Below are 23,328 nucleotides of genomic sequence, written 5' to 3' on the forward strand. Positions count from 1 at the left end.
GCTCTGCAGTGGCAGGCTTGAATCATGTTACAAGGCAACTGGAGAGGGTGGCACAAGCAGTGCTGGAGGCCAACTAGTAGCATTTAATTTACAGTCCCTGGGAAGATGTAGTGCACTTTACTAGGTGCTCAAAAGTAAATGAAATATGCCAATTGTGGATAAGCCAATGTTATCACCTTTAAAGTACAGAGCACATGCATTGTATCTCTGGTTAGTAGTGGTAAGCGCCAGAATCCTAAAGTCAGCAAAAATAAAGTTAGCAAAACAGGAGGTCCGAAGGCAAAAAGTCAAGGGAAACCCTGCCAAGGATTGCCAGGTCTAACAACCAATAAGAAACGCAACAATACAACATCAGTACAAAAAAAGATAGCATGACACAGCTGGACAAGCAACAGAGTTTCCAAAAAGTTGTGCATCACAACAGATGTAGCCTTCCCATGGTTCAGGCCATGCTGTCTATGGTCAGACAGGGTGAAGGATAAATAAAGTCTGCTAATTTTAACTAAAGAAGATCATAGGAAACGATTGCCAATATTCACACCAAAATGAGAATGCAAACCGGGATATAAAAAAATAGTTGTACATTTATGTTCGACCCAATTTAAAGCACTAACGAAAATGTTAATATTGTCAAAAGCCAGCAACAGATCATCCACAATGATAGTTTTCTTCCTTTATACTGCAGTGAAATATGCAACTAGAAGCACATTTCACCTTGCAGAAAGCATTGACTTAAAAAACATAAAAGAACTAGCAATATTTTAAGAGAACACATTTTTAATCTTAATTTAAAAAACTGAAATTGTGGACTGAAGAGGGAATTTACCTCGGTTTCATGTGTGGTTCTTCAGCACGAGTTGCCGGAAGCTCTTCACCGCCATCCGCAGGATTCTCTCCCTTATGACCAATAAAAACGAGCAGAAATAGACCATGGACCTGAAGCATAGCACTCAATATGATCACTTAATGTCAGATACCTGTTTCAAATTTCCGCCTTGCTGGAATATTAGCCAAACCAATACTGACTCCAACAACGTATGTATCGTAAACAGAGGTTGTACATACATGTCCGGCTTTTGTATGCGTGAAAGGTTAGAAATAAAATCGGTCTCAGTCACTGTATTAAAGAGAATAACAAGTCAAAAGTGGTGCACACTGCTCCGATTAATTTATTGCATAGTGTTCTAAGTAGTTAGGTTTGAAAACACTGGAGGTCAAGAGGCATTCTACAATAGAAAAATTCTTACGAAATTACAAAAAGTTTACCCAGTGAAGTTATAAGAAGGATATTCTACAACAATATGTAATCCTCATTTATTTTCAGTGCTGTGAAAGTGCATGAAGACAGAACAATACACTTTATGTGACCCCCTCACGGAATTCCATCATCTTCTAAGCAAAGTTTCTGTTTATCAGCTCCTTGATGGCAAAGGTACCGTGATTTACTGGGTTGATATTAAAGGACCTGAGATCAGCACTTAGAACTGAAGAAAAAATATAACTCAATCCACCAATCCCTTAAGTGAAAAGCATATAGGTGTACGGCAGCACCCTCCAACAAATTGCTGGCTTAAGGCCTCAGTTCTTCTCCATCCATCCTCCTCATCCAAAGAATATTAAATAAGAGCTAGATGAACTGGAAGCCATGATACCCAGATGACAAACAAACATCATTGGTAGACAGCGTTGCACGAGACTGCACACTACTGCAAACCGGCTCCGATTACAGATGCACATTGCCAGCTCACAAAGGAAGAAAAACTGTGATTTTTACAAGGCCATACTAACTTAAACATACTAACAAGAACACACTCGCTGGCTGCCTAAGGGTTTATTCCACATGATCACATAATAAGTGCCAATATTTACAACGTTTAACGAAAATTCATGATAATTTTTATTTGTTTTGTTTTTCAGAGGGAAAATTCATCAAAAGTAATACATGAGACAGTTGAAGGTATTTCCAAAACAACTTTCAATGCACTGCATCAAACTGTCCTGGGTCTAAAAGAAGTACACAGAATCCACAGGTCAACCGGCATTCACAGAAAAAGAGCAAACACGCTAGAGGAAGAAAGTTCACAGGAGGTTCAGGGCGATCGCCGGTAGCACCGACCATCACTGCAGCAGGTAGCGCTGCTAGAGGTACAGTGGTCTTCTGAGCCCACAGGCACGTTCACGCACTGGCCTGCTGAGACGCCATGGCCAGCAGTCGCTTGCTGAGTATCGCATTGTGACGCTGGAGGTATTCAATCACATCTCCTTGTTTTTCCACAACTTCGTCCAAGCTTGTGCCGTCCCTTAGAAAAAAAATACACATAAAAAGTGATTCAATTAGGTCAATGTCTTGAAGTCAGAATAACGCCAGCCCTAATGTTGCGTACTGTATCAATGTGTAGAAGTTGCAGACAAAGCAGGCGTAGTCGTTATACATACAATCTCTGCACGGTTTCAAAAGGTCATAGAAAACCTTACGGATAGTTCAATAGCTCGCAACTTGCATATAAGTGGTATATGTTTGCACAGTACTTATGTATAGTTCTCTGCAGCTGCTTAAAAAAGCTGGCCTATTGTGGATAATATAAAAGATTAAGCTTAAGTACTATGTTAGAATAGTGGGTTTATGGTGCACCAGCGAGACTAGTAGCTAAGCAGCATTAGAAAGGGCAAATTGGGCTAGGAGGCAGACAGGCATGCTGATGACACTGACAGAATATGCTTTATGCGGTAATTGGAAATTACGCTGTAATCAAACAGTGGTGTTACTCTGCTGTACAGAATGAAAGCGTATATATGCAAGGCAAAGGCCTATAGGTCTAGGCAATACCCAGCTATTGGCCTTGCCAATGTGAATGTCTTTTACCCATGCTGTCTAGCAGCACATCTGCTGTTCAGCATGGCTGAAAGTGACTGAAAACCCCAAATCACAGGATTTGAGCCGACCCCAGGAAAAAGAGAGTACCCAGATAAGTTTCTGCAGCATCTTTATTTATGACTAACACGCTGTGCCATCTCCTACAATAATGGAGCACTGTTCATTATCCAACAGACACCCACCGAACCCTCAGCACCAATATTCTCGGCATGAGCCCTGTGACCAATCGGTAAGTGGGAGGGGGAAAAAACAGGGCAAGGGAGAAAAAGGATTGGAAGGATTGTAAGGAGCGGGGAGAGAAAACAAGGGTGAATACATAATACAGTAAGCATAAATACCTAACAACCTCATAACGCCTATGCAAGAACTATTGGACTGCGGTGGAGTAGGTAAGATCAAATTGGAATGTGGTAGATTGGAGGGGGATAGATTGGAGTGGGGTAGTTTGGAGTGGGGTAGTTTGGAGTGGGGTCGATTGGAGTGGATTGAAATGGAGTGGGGTGGAGTGGAGTCGATTGGATTGCAGTGGGTTAGATTATGGTGGATTAGAGTGGGACAGATTGGAGTTGGGTAGTGTGGAGTGGGATAGAGAGAAATGGGGTAGATTGGAGTGGGGCGGAGTTGGGTAGTGGGTAGACTTTGGGAAATTGGAGTGTGGTAGACTGGGGTAGAGTGGGTGGGATAGAGAGGAGTTGTTTTAAATTCCCCAATCTAGGCCTAGGTTGCCACAAAACCTATAAACTACATTTGCCCTACCTTGCTCTGCATAAAGGTTCGAACACTGACATTTTACCTAGTTACGTACAGAATAAATGTTGATCAGTTTCTTGGAAACTGGCCTCATTTATTGTGCATGGGGATTCTTTGAAAAGTCCCTGCACACGACCTACATAACAGCATGAACACATTCTGTGAAAAATTTCATGGTCACCTTCATACTAGGGTGAAAGAACTACTTAGCATAATCGCAGGTATTATTCTAGGTTCATTAGCGTAGTCATACTTACAACACATCAATTATGTAAGGAGCCCCGAGGCTATCTTTATGGTATACAAGACCCATTCCAACACTAGATAGACCAGGCGCGCAACACCCCTTGGGCTCACAGGGCTTCAGCCCCCCCCCCCCCCCGCCATCGTGTGTGTCAGCCCGGGCGGAGACAGCTTCGCGGGCTGGCGAGCATCTAATTGCGGCTGTACCCGAGTACTTAACAGGTCTTTAAAAGACCATTTACTTGTAAATGAGGCTTTTGTTGTGTGTTCACCCCTTCTTACAGGTTATATCAAACAAAAGGCTCAGGGGAAAAGGAAAATTGTTAAAACATTGGAAGAGTATCCATTATGATAGTCAGAGAAGCCCAGTAGTATCAAAATTATACCAAGTGTAACCTAAATATAATTACACCTACCGCACTAAAATGAATCACTGCACGGTGAAGCCTTGCTACTTGATAGCGTATTGTAGGAATCGTCAAGGACCTTACGATGGCCACCTATTGACGATTCCTACAATACGCTATCAAGTAGCAAGGCTTCACCGTGCAGTGATTCATTTTAGTGCGGTAGGTGTAATTACATTTAGGTTACACTTGGTTGCTTCAGGTTCATCGGTGCAGCTTATGTGACCTGTTTTTTGTGGCAATTTCCAGATATTGAATATCGATGCTGGAGGACCTGAATGTTATATCGGTCTATGCCTCATATATTTTAAAATAGAAGGTAAACATGCCTTCTTGGTTTTATACATATTGGTGCAAGGATCCCTTTTCACTTTGTGGTGAGGATTAAGGTTATTAATCCTTTTTTTAAACTCTCTTCACTGGGATTTCTTTTCCTGTACTCAGCCGCCCTTTTCTTCATGAGAAGCCTACCTTGATTTTTTGCAACAATTATTGTTAGTACTATTGCTAAAGTTATATTTTTTATTGCACAGATCTCTTGTTCAAGAATACCTTTTGAGTCCTGAAGATGACCGCTAAATAACGTATCGGTCGAAACGCCGTCGACGCTTTTCTGTGGCTAAAGTTATTATAGGGACACAGTATTTATATTTATGGTGTTCCTTTTTCTGTTTTATGATATGTATTGTTGTTCCCACTTGTCTGGTTTATATGTATTGCTTTTTTTGTATACCAGCGTTTTTCTTGCATGAGATTATTTGTATGTCTAAACTAAAACTTTTTCAATTGGTAAAACAAATAAATGTATAATTTAGATACTACTGGGCTTCTCTGACTATCATAATGGATACTCTTCCAATGTTTTAACAATTTTCCTTTTCCCCTGAGCCTTTTGTTTGATATAACTAGTATTTGTTCCTGGTTCGGGGTTTGTGGACAGCCCCTGTGGTTGTTAATCACCCCTTCTTACAGCCACTCTGTCTATGGTTGGAAGAATTAGCCCCGCCAAAATATTTTTCATCCCCCCCTGAAATTTGGCTCTAGTTGCCCGCCTGAGATAGACAGAGGAGAAGCTTCAAACTGACACTAGACGCTGAGGTCCCGGCCTGCAGAAGCTCCAGCACGCAATGGCCTGACATCCCTTGCGGGATGTCCAACTCAAGACCAAGACGTGGTCCTTCATTCTCTCCCATCAGGTAATGGGTTTGGCAGTTTCCTAGGGGAATCTTGGCTTTACACCCACATACATGTTAGGTACACTTAGACACACTTAGATAGGGTTTGCACCGTAGGAGCACGCTTGATTACTGCCTTGCATCGATATGCCTGCATATATTTACTGTTCTAGCACCATGGTAGAATTCTACCTTTTATTTACCATGTCGGTGCTTGTAATCTCATATAACTGTTTCTGTCTAATGATTGTCGCCGCACACATGTTTTATACTAGAATGACGCAGAATCAATAAATGCTTAGTGAAAATGCCCCCATCATTTATTCTGTATATCTCTCTGAGACTAAGTGAGCACGATTGACTGAGCGAAAAGTACTGTACTGTTTCCACGATCCCCGAATGATGTATTGTATTGTATTGTATTGTATTAATATTTATACCGCACAGCTGTCACCCTACGGGTATCCTGGCGCCAGAAGGAATATTCAGATGGAAAAGAACAATACAGCGGAGTTTGTGTCAGATGGAGTGACACAACGTTTGATGAGCCTGGGGTCAAACTTTAGGTTTTGGCAAAGAGCCATGTCTTTAGACTCTTTCTAAATTCCAGCAGGTTGTCGATCAGTCTAATCTTTTGAGGCAGCTCGTTCCACAGCCTTGATACTGAGGTGCAGAAAGCTCTACCACCTACCAAGGATCCAGGGTAGTCATGTTCGATAGTTGCCAGAGACTATTTGCTCCTTGGTAAAGTTAGGAGGCTCTTGGTGACACTGTGGCTAGCTGGTCTAAAGGCTAACATACCCTTTGGGAGGCATGGAATCAGTCTGGACACCAATCCCTTAGTTTAGGTTGTCTAAACAAGCAGATCCTATGTATTATTAGGAACTACACAACATGGTCCCGCCAACGTTGGTTTGGTTCTTATTTAACAGTCAAACCTGAGAAGTTCAGTCGTACTTTCTCAGAGACCCGTACTCACATTTACCCAGAGATGTCTGGGGTGGGAAGGAAAGAAATACAGCAGCAGGTGAGTAGGCATAAGTATTGGCTGTTGGTTTGTTCAAGATTGAAGGATTATAGTTCCCTACATTGTGCATAAACCGTATCTCTTTTTGTAAATACTTCCTCTCAATGTCTTACACTGGAGACGCTGGTATGAGTGGTGCTAGTGGTACTAGTGCAGAGGAAGCCAAGCGGGAAGGTGCTCTTAATACTTCAGAAAATTGCAGACATGCACTTACTATGAAATTATTAGACTATGGGGGTCACATCAGTAGGTGGGACCGTAACCTTTGTGATTGAGGCACACAAGGCATTCGGAACAGAGGGATTCTATTCTTGGGTTAAATTCCCACCTGCAGATGCATGCACACATACGTTTCATTCTTATACTCAAGATGAACTTCCAGAAGAATACTTTCCATACAAGGACATAAAAGTCCTGTTAACTTACCATGAGCATAATAATTGGTTTAAAGGCACCCATACCACAGACAAAGTGAGACTCGGTTCACTCAGCAGAGACGGAGCGACTTGGCCGGTCCTAGCTGTTTATACACTGCATCCAGAGATTGATACATGCCAGCAGCAGACATACGTCCACTTCACAAAGAAATAATAAAACTATACAGGAATCCTACACAGTTCGTAATGCGAACACTCACAATTCAACCTTCAAGGGTCACTCAAGCTGGTTAACCACAATGGACTGCAACAAAAATGACACCACAGACGTTGAACTCGATTATGGGAAGAATGCCCACTAGACTTGAGCAAATGCCATTCTGGATAGCACAAAAAATAGCACAGCTTGAGGCAGTGTTTCCCCACACAGGCCTGCAGGAAAAACACAGAATACTGACAATTTGCTTGCCAATGGGAATAGCTCCCTCGACAGAAGATTGTACCACTTGGGGTACAGTTTTCGCTGCAGTTTATACCAGAACTCATGGTAACCCTCAATAGAAGTCATACCCAAAGTATTGAAACAAATACAGAATGATTACGGGGCAGAACCTGCCCTGGACTTAGGGGTGAAATTGATAGGCAATTCTGCCCAGGTATCTACAATTATGTTAGCTAACATATAAGGAAAGGCAGCAGCGGTGGCTATATGCCAATGCCTGAGGGAATGCACTCCTGCACAACAGGAGCAAGAACTACCTAAGATTATCGAAGATACCTATGCTTTGCTGGGTAGAGATATCTTGGGAGCTAGACTTATGAAACCACAATCAACAAGTTATCCTGAAAAGGACAACTCAAAGCAGGCACCCAATTCTTCTAAAAAGAAATGGGACAACAAAGAATCAAAAAATAATAAGCAAAATGCATCACAATCACCAGGTGAGTCTCCTTAACAGGAGCCCTCTGATAGAGAATATAATCTTATGAACCATGGTAATAATAAAAAACCTGACAAGTATCAGGATACTGATACACGTTCCTCTCGTTCTTTTCAGGGTTCGTCAAAAAGATTCGGAGAGGGGAGAACGTTAGAACGCAGATGGAAGAGCGAGCAAAGACAAGAGACACACATCGCACTTCAGACTACATAATCAAACAAGAGGATAATCTCAAAAGCAAACCTCAATTTAAAAAGAAGAAGGTAGCTAGCTCTAAAATAGGAAATACCCAGGCTACTGAGGACTCTACTACTGAACGGGGAATGGGCTCTGGTGATGCTAGACAGCACAGCTGAAGTAACAATAGCTCGCCAGAACCTGATGGACTTTCTGGTGACAGCAGTGTTAAATGAGCATATCACAGTGCAAAAACAGGGTAAGTGTCCCATATCAATAACATGAAATAACCATCCACATGGAGGGGGCCATACCTAGAAACATGAAAGGTCTCTTTAGGGAGAACCTAACATATGGATATGATATCCTATTGGTAGAAAGAGATTGGCTGCCTGAGTTTGTTATGGATTGCCCTAAAGGGGAAGCGGTTTTTCCCACCTCGTTCTAGAGTCCCTGAAACACACATACGCGCAGGAGTGGGCGTTAGTGCAAGCTCCCGCACTGTACCGCAATCATGCAGGGTGGGATGCAGAGTCACCTCTCCATGAAATCCCTGTTAAAACTACTCCTTCAGAGGCAGTATCCAATAAAACATGATGTGAAGAAACAGGTCAGGGAGGTCCTAGATTAACTTGATTACCAAGGTGTGATTGAAAATTGCCCCTCCTTCTTGAATAATCCTTTGTTTCCCATACTGAAACCCAACAATTCATATAGTCTAGTTTTAGACTACAGGCATTTTAAAACATGCATGGAAACATTTGCAGTACAAAATGCGCACAGTGCTGCATTAATGAAAAACATTGTGTGGAAAAAATACAAAACAACATTAGATATCTGATATCGATTTTTCTGCCAGAATATTGCGTCTGAAAGCAGACATTTGATAGCATTTCAGCGTTCGTCTCTCAGAGCCAATTCTGTAGAGTGTACCAAGGGTATAAAATAGCCCCAGGTTGTTCTCAGCAAAAGTCATTTCAAAATTCTGATGAGGAGGCATTGTCCTATGTAGATCCTATTTATCTGACGGACAATTAATTATTGGATCACTTGCACAAGGTGAACAACATAATCTTTGGGTTCGCCACCTTGGGCTACAAATGTAACATTAATATATCGAAAATTGTACTATTTTGGGATATGAATTGTCAAGTGAAGGTTTGCGCTGCTCCAACCTCCAAAAGCTCTGAAAGAATTACAATCCATTTTAGGATTTCTGAATTTTGGCAGAACATACATTTTGGATTATGCAGAAAAGCAAAACCTTTCTACGACCTAATCAGACCTGATTTTTCAGTTCGACATTGGACACAGGAACACACAGAAATTCTCTGCTCCATACAAGCTGACATGATAGCTTCAAAACACTTACACACATGTGTAAACACTACAAGTTTTGTGATCTATGTAGTCACGGGTCAATCAGGGTATACTTATCTACCATTCAATGAAGGCGAGACTGTACCCATTGCATACAAATCACATTTGTATACAAACGATGAGATGCACATTGCATCCACTGAAAAAATTCTGACAGCAGTACAGACTGCTGTAGTGAGAGAAGGAGCACTAGCTCAGGGGAACTGTATAATTGTTATGACTCCGGTACCAACCTTAGAGGCTGTTACCAAAGCAAGCATTTCAAACACAAAAGCATTGCATCCGTGATGGATACTATGGGCTTATTCTCTTAATGCATTAGATGTGGACCAGTGGTTTCCAAACTTTTGACTCCTGAGGATCTCCACTGAATCACTACTGGAAGCCGGGGACAAGGGCTTTGGAAAGTGAGCAATCAGACAGCAGCACGAAAATCCTACTGCTGATCCTGGCTGCATCTATTTTTACCTGCCTGCCAAGTAACGGTAACCTATACACATGTGCCTTTCAACGTTTTATTGCTTTTATTGTATTGCCTGTATTTTTATTGTTGTGTCTGTGACTGCTGTTGTCCGTCTTTCCCCGTTGCCTGTACATGGCCGGTGCCTCTTTTTCTTTCTTCTTTTCTCCTCGCTGTCCCCGTGCTCTTTCTGCCCGGTCTTTCCTACTGTACCCCTCGCTGCCCCGTGTTTCTGCCTGGTTTTCCCTTCTGTTTCCCTCGCTGCCCCATGCCTCTCTGCCCGTTCTGCCCGTTCTGCCTTCTGTTCTTAGCTGCCCCTATATTTCTGTATTCTGTATTTTGCCTCTGTGCCATTTGTTTTTTGTGCCCGTCTGCCCTCTGTGCCACTCGTTTTTACCTCGTTTTTTGTGCCTATCTGCCCTCTATTCCACTCGTTTATTGTGCCTTTCTGCCCTCTGTTCCACTTGTTGTTTGTGCCTTTCTGCCCTCTGTTTTCCCCTCCTTTTTTTTGCTTTTCCTCCCCGCTGTTCCACTCGTTTTTCCCTTTTTTGTGCCTTTCTGCCCTCTGTGCCACTCGTTTTCCCCTAGTTTTTTGTGCCTTTTTGCCCTCTGTTCCACTCGTTTTTCCCTAGTTTTTTGTGCCCTTCTGCCCTCTGTTCCACTCGTTTTTTGTGCCTCTCTGCCCTCTGTTTCCCCTAGTTTTTTGTGTCTTTCTGCCCTCTGTTCCACTCGTTTTTTGTGCCTCTCTGCCCTCTGTTCCACTCGTTTTTCCTTTTTTTGTGCCTTTCTGCCCTCTGTGCCACTCATTTTTCCCTAGTTTTTTGTGCCTTTCTGCCCTCTGTTCCACTCATTTTTCCCTCGTTTTTTGTGCCCTTCTGCCCTCTGTTCCACTCGTTTTTCCCTCGTTTTTTGTGCCCTTCTGCCTTCTTTTCCACTCGCTTTTTGTGCCTTTCTGCCCTCTGTTCCACTCGTTTCCCCTCGTTTTTTGTGCCTTTCTGCCCTCTGTGCCACTCGTTTTTCCCTCGTTTTTTGTGCCTTTCTGCCCTCTGTTCCACTCGTTTTCCCTCGTTTTTGTGCCCTTCTGCCCTCTGTTCCACTCGTTTTTTGTGCCTTTCTGCCCTCTGTTCCACTCATTTTCCCCTCCTTTTTTGTGCCTTTCTGCCCTCGGTGCCACTCGTTTTCCCCTCGTTTTTTGTGCCGTTCTGCCCTCTGTTCTACTCGTTTTTTGTGCCGCTCTGCCCTCTGTTCCACTTGTTTTTTGTGCCTTTCTGCCCTCTGTTCCACTCGTTTTCCCTTTGTTTTTTGTGCCCTTCTGCCCTCTTTGCCACTCATTTTTTGTGCCCTCCTGCCCTCTGTTCCACTCATTTTCCCCTAGTTTTTGTGCCCTTTTGCCCTCTGTTCCACACGTTTTTTGTGCCTTTTTGCCCTCTGTTCCACTCATTTTTTGTGCCTTTCTGCCCTTTGTTCCACTCGATTCCACAGCCGCTGTGCTCCCTGCGACCCCACCCCCCTGACTGCCCACTGCCCATTCGCTGCCCCGCCTCCCGATTGTATTGTTGTGGCCCCTGCGCCAACATTCACAGCTCTTGTGTGCTGTGAGGACGCATGGGCGTTTCATTTTTCACTACGACGACAAGTCCTGCGGACCCTCTGGCAATGTCTCATGGACCCCTGGAGGTCCGCGGACCACAGTTTGGGAAACGCTGATGTAGACTACAAATTTGATTCTACACTGAGAACACACTCATTCCTGCAGTACAAACAAGAATATCCTCTCCTGAATGAAATAATGCCTCTAGATCAGCATGAATACATAATTTACAATGACAGATCTGCCCAGCCTGCCGTAGGAAGTAAACAGCAATACAGTGCAGCATGTGCTATTGTGAAGACATGTATGAGGGACGGCACGTTCCATCCTAGCAATACGCAGAATCAGTCTCTAGGAGATTGCACAGCTGGCAGAACAACTGGCAGAACTAAAAGCCCTCATAATGGCACTAAAAATATGCAATTTGTTTTACTGTGTCAAGTCATACAATGAATATCTTCATTATTGGGGACAGAATGGGTTTATAGAGTCCAAAGGTTGCACAAAAGCATAAGCTGCTTTGGGAACAAGTGGCAGTGCTGAAAAAAGGCTTGCCACAGGCTCATCTAATTCACACATTGAGGCATCAGCGTGTTGGCATGAACGCTGAAGGGAATTCACTGGCTGATGAAGCTGCCAAGGCAACAGTGAGAACTTCAGCTGTCGCTGCAATCACTTGTTCTAGTACGAGAATAGGTGGACAGATAATGGTAGCTGTGAACGCTAAACGCAACAACAGCTCAGCCTTGCCAAAAGGGTTTCCACTCAAGTACTCCTACAAGTTAGATGCGCAAAATGTTCTGTATGCTCAAATTCCAGGAGTGGGGGATAGAGTAATACCAAACATGGATTGCAGATAAGGTTTAATTCTAGCTGTACACGAAGGTCTGCGTTCAGCACATGCAGGTATCACTACAACTATTTTATTACTGAAGCAGCGTTACTGGTGGCCGGGTCTTACTAAACAAACCAAGGTTTTGTCCTTAAGTGGGACATCTGTCAGCAGTTGAAGGATTCCACTGTAGCACATCCACCTCAAACACAATTACTGATATCAGACAGACCGCTCGCATGTGTCTATTTGGACCACTGCGGCCCCTTACAATCAGACGGGGATTACAGGTACTTCCTGGTGCCAGCGGATTTATGCTCTATATTCCTGTGTGTTAGGCCCAAGCACCTGTCTGACGCCCAAACTGTTATCACGGATTTACGAGTCTTTATAGGGACATATGCAATTGGCACATTACATTCTGACCATGGCCCTGCCTTTAGCTCATGGGCTTACAAAGAAGCCATAGATAGTTTGGGTGTTGCATTGTGGTACATCATCCTGACGCAAATTCTATAGTGGAGAGGAAAAACCGGGACTTAAAGTAATCCTTAACAGCAAGTGTTTTAGGCTCAGCTGGTAGTTGGGTCAATCACCTCTATGCAGTGGTTCCCAAACTGTGCGCCGCGGCACCCCAGTGCGCCGTTAGGAGTAGCCAGGGGCGCCGCGCGCACTATGTGTGAAAGATAACCTGTGGCTGTGCTGTGGAAGCTTCTCATGTACTTGTGAAAATATGGGCAATTAACAAATGAATTGGTCAGCTTGAAGGCAGCAAGTGAATCTTATTTAACACCCAGCCGCCCGCGGCGCAGGGGGAGGGGGTGTAAACAGTGCACACCTGACGCTTTCCATTACTTCTCCTTTTAATTCCACATCCATCTTAAGCCTCTGAGGTTTGTTAAACTGCTGTCCAAAGCGCTGTGAAGCTGCATTATCACATGAAGAGCAATACAAAAGTATTCAATAACTAAATGATGTGATACTAATAGACCCTATATATATATATAAATGATGCAATCGGGCCCCCCAGATAGCACCTTAGACCTCACAAGAGGTCAAGAAAACACTATATTAACGAAACAATGCTTCTACTTGTGGTAATTTTTTAGGAGACCCTGCTCAAACTCTGCCCCATCTACCAAAGCGCACAAGAAGGTCAATAGTAAACACTACTCTGTTCCTCCTGCACACCATTCTACATTTTTCGGATTGCTTTCTGTTTGTCCTGTGTTTTTATAGCGCTAACTTAAACATGCCGCCTACCGAACATTTTCCGTGCAGGCCTCCATCTCGGCAATTGCATCTAGTCTCAAGCGGAACCCTACCTCATGAATATTGATGAGGCAAGATGTTTGTGTGTATCCTGAAGACCAGAATGTTTGCTATGTGCAACGGGCAAAACAGTGGTGTGCTTGCGTGACGATGCGGTGCAACCAACAACTGCAGGACACCGTTTCCGATGACGTGTCTGGCCTCGACTCTCATAGCTGTGAAGGGCTCTGCCAATAGTGTGATAAGCCAAACTTCACTGTCCATTAGGATGAAGCAAAAGGCCTTGGGCAGACTGTTGAGGTCAGCACACGCTTCTCAAAAACTTCCGCCTTGCACTTGCAATGCCATACTAATGTCAGAGCAGACTCTTACTAACAAGAATAAAAAGAGTCCATTCAAACAATGCACTTTCGTTATTTTTGGGACCAAGAACTGACCACCGGAAGTCCTCAACTAGAAACCTATGAATTTGGTTCGCTCGAGCTAGGCCATTCAGTCCGATGTAAGGATGACGCAATCCTCTCCCAGGGTATCAGATGGCACGCAGCGGGGCTACAGCTATATATACATTTGATTGCTGTAATGGATTTTTCAGGGGCTCCTCAAGTAACTAAGTAATGCAGCTACAGTGGGCAGAAAATACATCAGGCTTAAAGGCAGCCTGAAGGAAAGAGAAGACGGACCCAGTGCATTGGGCCTGGTTCCCAAACTGATCTTTGCAGTACGTTTTACTACAAAGAACTATTCACAAACTATGTGTGGAGTTTACTCCTCTTCAACTACCCGTATTGTATTGTATTTGTATAGCACTTACTACCCTGACGAAGCGTTGAAGCGCTTTTTCGGCGAGTAGCACGCTACTCCGGGACCCATAGAGGATTAGTGTTGAATTAGTATAGTGAAACAAGCAAGTGCATTTTAAGGGTTGGATAGGTTTAGTTGATTAAATCTAATGTGTAAGATCGTGCTTCGCCACATTGCGATACATGATATGTGTATATCAAGACTCACACAATGGGTAGCCACGGCGAACTGCCAATTAGGTCGAGGGAGCCACAGAACACAGAACACAGCCGTACCTTCTTTATTGCTCTGTGGCAGTTTTTGGTTTTGATAGACTGGAGCTATGCACGCAAATGAGGATAAAAAAAAAATGTATTTATATAAAAAAAAATACAAAAAAAAAAAAATAAGAGAAAAAGAGGGAGCCACAGGTCTAAAAAGTTTGAGAACCACTGACCTATATGGGATGCAGAGGGCACTTAATATTATGCAAAGAAGTTTCCTGTGGGGGGCGTACTCCATTCGAAGTCCTGTTCGGGGTTAGAATGTGGGCACATACAGCATGTCTCTTCATGACACTGCATGCATTGTCTACAGCTAAGACTTAAAAATTGGAAAGTCAATTTGTTTGGCTTTTGTATGATACACACACACATATGGTTGCAGATGAACATAGCCAACTGAATTTTTACATTCAGCATTGAACTGCCCATCTACCTGCATCCTGTTGCACTGTTCTTTGTCAAACTGGATTGGGATCATGTGGGCACTCCTCATTGGACTCTGTGGGCAGGTGTGCACATATTTGGCTTTAAGAAAGGTTTATATTCGGCTTGTAGAGGTTGGAGAATTGTAGAAAATGGCTCTCTGTGTAGAGGGAGCATTTGTCTCGAAGATGGGCAGCTGGCTCATTGCGGATTATTTATTTGTGCCTGACACCCACTATGGCTATACACAGCTATACGGCGAACCAGCCAACCCCATTCTTTTCCTTGGCACAAATCATCCTGTTTTTCACTTGTGCAGAACACGCTTCGCCCCTTCCTCCTTATGCCGCCCCCACTACCAGCTTCACTTATTTGCGAAATGGCTAGTTGGTTATGTGTACTGATGTTTTTGCCTTTGTTGGTCTGCGTGCACTATTTTTTTTTTAACCAAATTGTATTGGTTTTCTTCATTACAAATTCCTGAGATCAACAAGGTGTAGTTGCCCCAGATTCAGTTTTTCACTAGTGAGCATATTTTGTCATTTGTACTGAGATTGCAGAGTGTTCTCGAGATGGACAGCATTTCCAATTAGGTACAGTTTATTTATTTCATTGCCAGTCTGTGTGCATAATTTCCTGTATGTTTGTTTGACTGTGTAAAAATGGATGTCTATAGGTGTATTTGGCTACCTGCATCTGCAACCATATGTGTGTCTTTCACGTTTTTGGAAGTAGAAAATCTCCAGTGGGATGAAACTGCAGGATGTAGCAGAAGGCTCCATGAGGCCGGTTACCATTGCTCCTAGGTCAAGCTGAACCGTACCAGGATTTACAGCAGAATCAGGCCGGCGAGGCACCTTTGGCCGTTCAACAGGCAGGCAGGTCTCTGTATTCTGTCGGTTCTCACGCTACTATTTAGTGAAAGCTTTCCTGAGGCCAAACTTCTAGAATTGGGCAGGAGCTGTACGCTCAGCACCACCAAGGGTCCAGGACTGGAGTGAATCTACTTGGGGGGTCAGGACTCACTCTAGCAGATGCAAGGTCCAGGGTTCAAGGTCTCTGTAGCTTGTTATGTCACTGTAGCTCACACAGGAGACCAGCCAACTAGTCCTTCAGGCCACTCTAGTAGTCCTGAGTTCAAGCAGAAAAGCAGGAAAGCCTCAAGCATCAGGGCAGTCCTCTGGGGGCCCAAGGCATTCCTTCGGTTGTCGTTCACAGGTTCAGGAGTATAAGTAAGAGTTGGTCTGAGGTTCCATTATTTATACCTGGTGCCAGCCTTTGAAGTGGGAGAAGGTGCCAGGCTACCCCTACATCTGGTCCTGTACAGGTTCCAAGTAGTCTTGGCTGACAAAGACTGGTGTCAAGTTCCTTTGTGAGTGTGCTGGAAGCAACCATTCGAAATGTAAGCGGGGCAATTGATTTGAGACCAAACATTACATTTCTACCTGTTCCCAATCAAATGTTAGTACGTATTAAATGCAATAAGATAACCCAGTGGTATTCTACGGGAGAGGTAGGGCTTACAGTAATGAAAATCGAATTTAGGAGTTTTTCACAACCAGGACATGTAAAACCTAAAAGCATATGTACTACTTTTTCAATACTGTGCACTCTACCCTGTGGGCTGTTTAGGGTCTACCTTAGGGATGACTTACATGTGTTAAAAAGAAAGGTTTAGTCCTGGCAAAAGGGTTACTACACCAGCCCAAAGGGGAGAGGTGCGGTGCCGCGGCCAGGGCGACTGACGCTGGAATCTGGGGATCACGGTTCGATCCCCGGCGCAGGCAGCAGATTAGCCCAGCACCATGTGACTCTGGGCAATAGGTTGCTTAATCTTCCCGACGGTCCCAGTGCCTAGAGGTCCTTACGGGTGATTGTTCGCACTTTACAAATGTGGATTATTATTATTATTATTATTATTATTAGTTTAAAACTGCACACACTCTACAATGACAGGCCTGAGACAGATTTCAAAAGGCTACTTTAGTGGGTGGAACAATAAGTACTGCAGGCCTTATAGCATTTAATTTACAAGTCATGGGTACATGTGGTACCACTTTACTAGGGACTTAGAAGTAAATTAAATGTGCCTGTAAGGGAATGGCTTTTTTTGCATGATAACCCCCAAAGTTTTGGACTGATGCTGATGCCTTTTCAAATCTGAGAGGGCACTGAGGCCTGCTAACCAGACCTCAGTGGCAGTGTTTTAACCTCTTTGTTGAATTGACTTGGCTACATCCAATCGGCATAAACTGACATACTTATAAGTCCCTAATAAATAGTACCAAGGGTACCCAAGGCACGTAAGACAGAGTGTCTCCCCAAGGCTGAAGCACTGGTTGTGCCACCCTGTGTCGGACAAGAAACAAAATGGCTCCCAGCCTGCCGCTGCAGCCTGGAAGACCAGTTTTAAACTGCTAGTTCACCTTTACCATTTAAACCAGTGGAAAGCCCCCACTTCCCTTAACAATATATGTAAGTCTCCCATAAGGAAAGCCTATAGAGCCTGGAGGCAGGGAGCTATATAGTATTAAGTAGGACATGTGCTTTTTAATCTGTCTCAGTAGCAACACTTCCAAATTGTTGTGTTGCTGTGGAAACGTTAGTGGTCCCATTGGCTAACACAGGGTTACCGGCTGAGCTCTCAGTCTGACTAACTTCTGAAAGGGACTACTAAAATGGGTACTTCAAGGTATCAAATTAATCGGGACATTAAACGAGACTTGATGCTCAAGTTAAATTTAATGTCATTTTTAAAGAAACACAACTTTAAGAAAGTTGCCACTCTGTAGCCCAGTTGATCCAGGGCGCTCACACGGTTGCTGGCCACCATACAGCTTTCTGCCCTCCTGGGGAGTAGTGTGAACCACTCCCAGACTTGGGTACATTGGGAGCCTGCTATAGAGGGAGCTATTACCTCCCCTTACAGCAGGGGTCTCCAAACCGGTCCTGGAGGGCCGGATCCATGCCAGATTTTTTGGATATCCCCATTGAGATACATGTAGTAATTTTAAAAATCTGGCATGGATCCGGCCCTCCAGGACCGGTTTGGAGACCCCTGTCTTACAGGAAGCCATTCAGGGTTTTGGCTCAAAAGGTGAGCTTCAAAGGCGAAGCCGCCTTTGATGGGCATATGGTGATCACACACCTGAGCAGTTGCCCCTTTGCTCGGGTAGAGAGGCTGGTAGCGGTGACAGAGAGGGGAGAACACTGCCCAAACTAATTTTACAGTGGGCCTGTATCCACAGGTAGCTATATCTCTAGGGTGGACTACTGATCTCCTTACATCCAAGGAAGGATTCATACATCTTGGGAGTGGGCAGAGTAGTGCACCCTGGGCTTGCTAGATGCCCACATAGCCACATGAATGATCACATCAAATGATCACAGGGGAAGAGGGATTCTGGTAGTCCACTGGCTAGTGACATCATCGTCTATCCCGGGGCGCTTTCTGGGCATAAATATGACCCCCCTTGCACCCTGAACCTCAGATCACGACATTTCTAGAGAATCGCTGCTGACTAGCTCTTGGCACCCCATAAAAATGATTCTCAACTGCCACAAGTTGCACCCGAGTCTGATGGACCCAGGAGTGTTGTCTGAGTCCAGATTGGCCATCCAAGAGGGACACTAGTCTCCACTACAGGATACCACTTGAGTCGCTGTGTACGTAGAGCGGTATCCCAGGAGCAGATGGCCTTCTATTGGCTCAAAGAGGACTTCAAGAGACCCTCGATCTCCGTGGCTATAGTCATCCCACCTCATCTGTAATCCGAGGAATAACCGCAACGAACTACCCTCGACCGTGCAGCACCCTGAACATCCGCCCTCGTATGCACCCCCAACAACCAGATCACTCCATTGAAGTATAAGGTGGTCATGCTGTAAAGTTCGTAGCGGGACTGGAGAAAGCTTTGGTGGTCAGGTAATTAACCAAATATTCTTTCAAACTTTTCAAAAGTTAACAATCTTTACAGTGAACAATGCATTAGTAAGGCTAGAGTCGCACAGACAAGTAGTCACATGCACAGTGCAGTGACTCACCCAGGTGACTGGCCTCTGCTCTGACAGGACAAGTCCTGGCAGTCCTAAAGGCTCATTTCTGTCCTCTGGTCCGTGTCTCTTGTCTCAGAGTGCACAAGTCTACTGCCCTCCTCTGTAGGTGTTTGCTGGGGTGGGCATGCTGGGGGGTGAATGGGGGTTTGATCTGGTTTGGCTCATGTTGATTGAGTGTGGAAATGATCCCACCAATATGACTTTGATCCACACACTCCATTCACAGAGCAACATACCAAGCCACATCACAACAAATCCTACTACACTGTGTCTCAATGCTGTACCAACTATCAGTTAACATTGACTTTCCAGACAACACCCCATAATATGGGAATATTCTATTTGCAACCCAATGGAACATAACTTGGAAATTTTTGCAGGATTGAAGATAGAATGCTTGAGTTTGATTCCTTTGGGAAAAAAAAAGATGTAGCTAACGGTGAGTACGCTTTAGAAACAAGGATTGGCAGTCTCCAGAGAGTTTCCTCATGGTAAATCGGAATCGGATTATGGAGTTGTTCTACGGCAACAGTGACGATTGAGTGTCTATAATTAATCTAAGATTCTTTACCTCAGAGAAAGAAGACTAAGTCACATACCTTGGGGAATACTCTTTGTGGTGGATACTTTATTTAACCACAGAGTCCTCAACCTTGTGATTCGCCCAGGCATCAGACTGGATCTGGAAACTCAAAAGCATTACTCATGTGTGCTGGTAGGTGGTGTTGTGCAGGTCTGCACCTTTGCTGTTCTACTCCAGAAGTGATACGCAGGACTGCATAAAAGCACCATCCAGGCGTGGTGACATCAGTTGCTTTCAAATGTTTCTCTGTGCCCTTAGACGTGGAGCTCATCCACAAACTGACTTCATCCGCTTGCAGATCGCTAGTTAGGTATCTTTTTAAATGGAAAATAGTCCATTCCACACAACAGGGAGGCGAGAGGGAAGTGGGGAATCTGCAGTTAGATAGAGTATCCACCAGGAAGAGCAAACTTCTAACTGCAGATTCCTCACCTTGTGAATAGAAGCCAAAGCTGTATCTCTACAGGTGGTGGATCTATGGAATGACTCAGACCAGAAAGTCCTGCAGGACTGAACAGGCTAAATGCCCATTTGACTGACATAACTGTCAAAGTAGTAGTGCTTTGTGAACGTGTGCACTCAAGTGTATGTAGCAGCCTAAAAGTTATCCAGGACAGGCACTTCACATGCTTATGCAGAGTAGCAGTCTTGGCTTGAGTGGAATAGGCCCTTAATCCGCCAAGTGGTTGCTTTATACCAAACACATAGAGGAATTGTAATGCAGAGGACTATCCACCTGCAGATGGTTCTTTTCTGCACTGTCTTTCCTTTCTTTGCTACTGAAAAGGCAACGAATATTTTACCACCAAACAGATGGGCCATGGAACTATCAATATAAAAATGGAGGTCTCTCTTGGTGTACAAACAGCAGACACTCTCCTCGAGGGGTGTGACACGAGGCAAATAAAGCTTAAAGTGTGATAGCACCGCTTTCAGGTTGGCTTGGTTGGTATTTTACCAATTCAAAGCTGTAATACTGTGCCTGGAGTGGCAAAAGGCCTTTGTCATTGTACAGCTCAGCATGCATAGCACTGTGCTAGTCCTATGCTTAAAAACGTTGCTGTAGAAATGGCAAAAGAATTTGTCCCTTTCTATCTCATGTGAATGGCACTGTGCCAATCCTATGCTTAAAGACTTTGATGGAAAGGCACACATTTGAGGTGAGCAGGTTTCGAGTGTCACTGGTTTTGAGGGTGCTCTATACAGGAGCTGCTTTCCATCTAACTTGAAAACTACCCAGAGTTTTCTGCTTCTTTTTTACATATATATTATATAGATTTTTTTTTACTTCAATCCTTTCTCCAAGTACTTCTCACTGGAAGCAGGTATGGACTCCAAGATGGTGCAAAGAATATTTTTATTTAATTTCAAACAGAATAAAGTGAAAGTGCAATGCCCATGATGCGCTTCGGCCGCTGTAACATGGCCTTGATCATATGGTTACTCTGCGATTGGTCACAGCTATTATACACCCCTACCCACATGTGATAACAGATAGAAGCAACAGACTAATATTGTATTGTTATTCCTTCAATGAAGAGCAGACCAATAGTGCCAACAAATTCTTGTAACTTGCTTATATCGCAATTATTTAAATTTGAGCATAATAACATGGTGCAAACGCACTTGATAGACATATTGGATTCTGCTAAACCTTAATTAATTAATTAATTAATTGCAAGTTTATATAGCGCTAGGATCGACTCCCGGAGGAGTATCTCCGCGCTTCGACCGCTGCGAAACCCTTCCTGGCTTCCCTGAGAGATGGTCCCTTAATGGGTATCTCCAGGGTGAGACCAGGCATCCCCGGCGGTCTGGTGGGGCCGTTAGTGCAGATGAGGCAAGCTTATGCCCAGAGTTGCCGAGTGTGATCGCTGATCGGAGTGGGCACCGAGGCGAGAGAATTATCGAGTCCGCTGACCCTGGTCCAGAAACCTGCCGCGTCGGGAATCGAACCCTGGTCCCGGGCCGTCCTCTGCTCTCGGGTCTGCCGCCTCTAACCAGTGAGCCACACTACTGCACAACTGTGCACAGAACAACTGTGGCTATTTCATATTACTGCTTAATATAATAACTCATCAGTCATACCTGTCTCTATACAAACTTATCGGAATCACTGCTTGTGTTATTTATCGTCACATGTGCATCGCCTCTCAAAATCTCAGAGTCAGTACTGCCCATCCTAGATCAGCTCAAAAACAATGTATAAATATTGCATAACAAGTTGATTTCTTGTAGAGTAGGTCATGTCTAGGTCTAAAATGTATATATACATATAGACACATACATACTTTCAGTCAACCCTCTTCATCTATTGGTTACTTAAATTTCTTTCTGGCTGCCCAATTCAGCCGCTGGCTAACTTTGAACACAACGACAGCAGTCTTCTCTTTTAAGAAATTGTTCCCTTAATGCTACAGGCTACTATGGTAACGTGTGCTTTTTGAGATAAAAAAATATTTTTGCTTTTAGGCACTTTCTTTATGTTGTCAAGGGCCCAGCAGCATTCCCAAACAATGAACGTTTGCAAAATTAATAACCAAACAAGCATTGGCAAAGCCAAAAGGCTGGTAGCCAATGCCAGACCGACTAACTTTGCCATAGTTTGTCTTTTCATGAATGTAAGCGTCTCTGGAATAAAACTCCACCTTATTCCTGAGAGTGCTGTACGCCAATAAAAAATTAAGTCCTCTAAACATATCTTATGCCGCTGTCCAGCTGCTTTAACGTGGAAGCAAATAATGTTTTCATGAAACCACCTTATAGACAATGGAATTTCAACGTGTAAAGCTGTAGCCGTTTTTGCCTGAATAGTCACAATATTCTAGTGTTAAGCTGAACAGCATAATGTTTTTTTAACTTCGTATCAAAAAATTGTCTTGAGTTAATACTACTGCATGTTCAGTAGTTAAATACAAATGCTGTATTTTATACATAAGCAAAAAACAAAAGGGTTAGGAGGGTCAAGGGGAATATTTACCGACCTGTTTACTCACTCCCCTTACTATAAATACATGACACAAAGAAGAGTAAACCAGGTCTAAAGAAGGTGTGTGTCTGAGCAAACGGCTGTGAAGCAATAGGATCCTATTGCTTCACAGCCGTTTGCTCAGACACACACCTTCTTTAGACCTGGTTTACTCTTCTTTGTGTCATGTATTTTATACATATACATAATTTATACATAATGTTGCTATTTTTATATGATAGAAGACTATTGTGATGCACATGCACTTTTTGAATTCAGGAGTACTGTATCCAAATTGCACTACTGATGGTTATAATATGGTGCAATTTTAAATGGTGTATATGTGACTGCAATGCACAAGATCAATTCTGATGCTGTCTCTTACTAAGAATGTAATGGGCGGTGATAATTATGAATACATGAACAGAGATGGAATACTGTTGAATAGGGCATCCTCAGAAAGGAGATATCAGTTTTTATTTAGTGTTCAATTTGTATATATATGTGCATCTTTTATGCTTTTTATATCGAATAACGAATATTCTTCTACTACTACAATGCTGTAACTGGAATGGTGTTTAATATTTTTTTCCAATAAATATTGAAAGATAATTCTAGTTAACGGGTGAAAAGGCAAACATCTTTGACTCAGCAGTACAGTCTTTCAAAATTTCTTGTGGATACTCTAGCTCTGTGAGGTAGCTAAAGTTCTGGTATTTCTTGG

At 43.5% G+C, this 23,328-nt stretch overlaps 1 protein-coding gene across 1 annotated transcript in view; it reads right to left on the reverse strand.

Annotated features, from left to right (window-relative positions):
- Positions 1-1,146: 1,146 nt before the first annotated feature.
- The window catches only part of TMEM192 (transmembrane protein 192), a 528,270-nt gene continuing 506,088 nt past the window's right edge, over positions 1,147-23,328 (reverse strand). The window contains exon 6 of the mRNA XM_086962393.1: positions 1,147-2,300. Within this exon, the coding sequence (XP_086818519.1) occupies positions 2,177-2,300 (124 nt within the window). The 3' untranslated portion in view covers positions 1,147-2,176. The remainder of the gene's footprint in view (positions 2,301-23,328) is intronic.

Source organism: Lissotriton vulgaris, chromosome 3_1 (assembly GCF_964263255.1).
Source record: "Lissotriton vulgaris chromosome 3_1, aLisVul1.2, whole genome shotgun sequence".
Classification (NCBI taxonomy): domain Eukaryota; kingdom Metazoa; phylum Chordata; class Amphibia; order Caudata; family Salamandridae; genus Lissotriton; species Lissotriton vulgaris.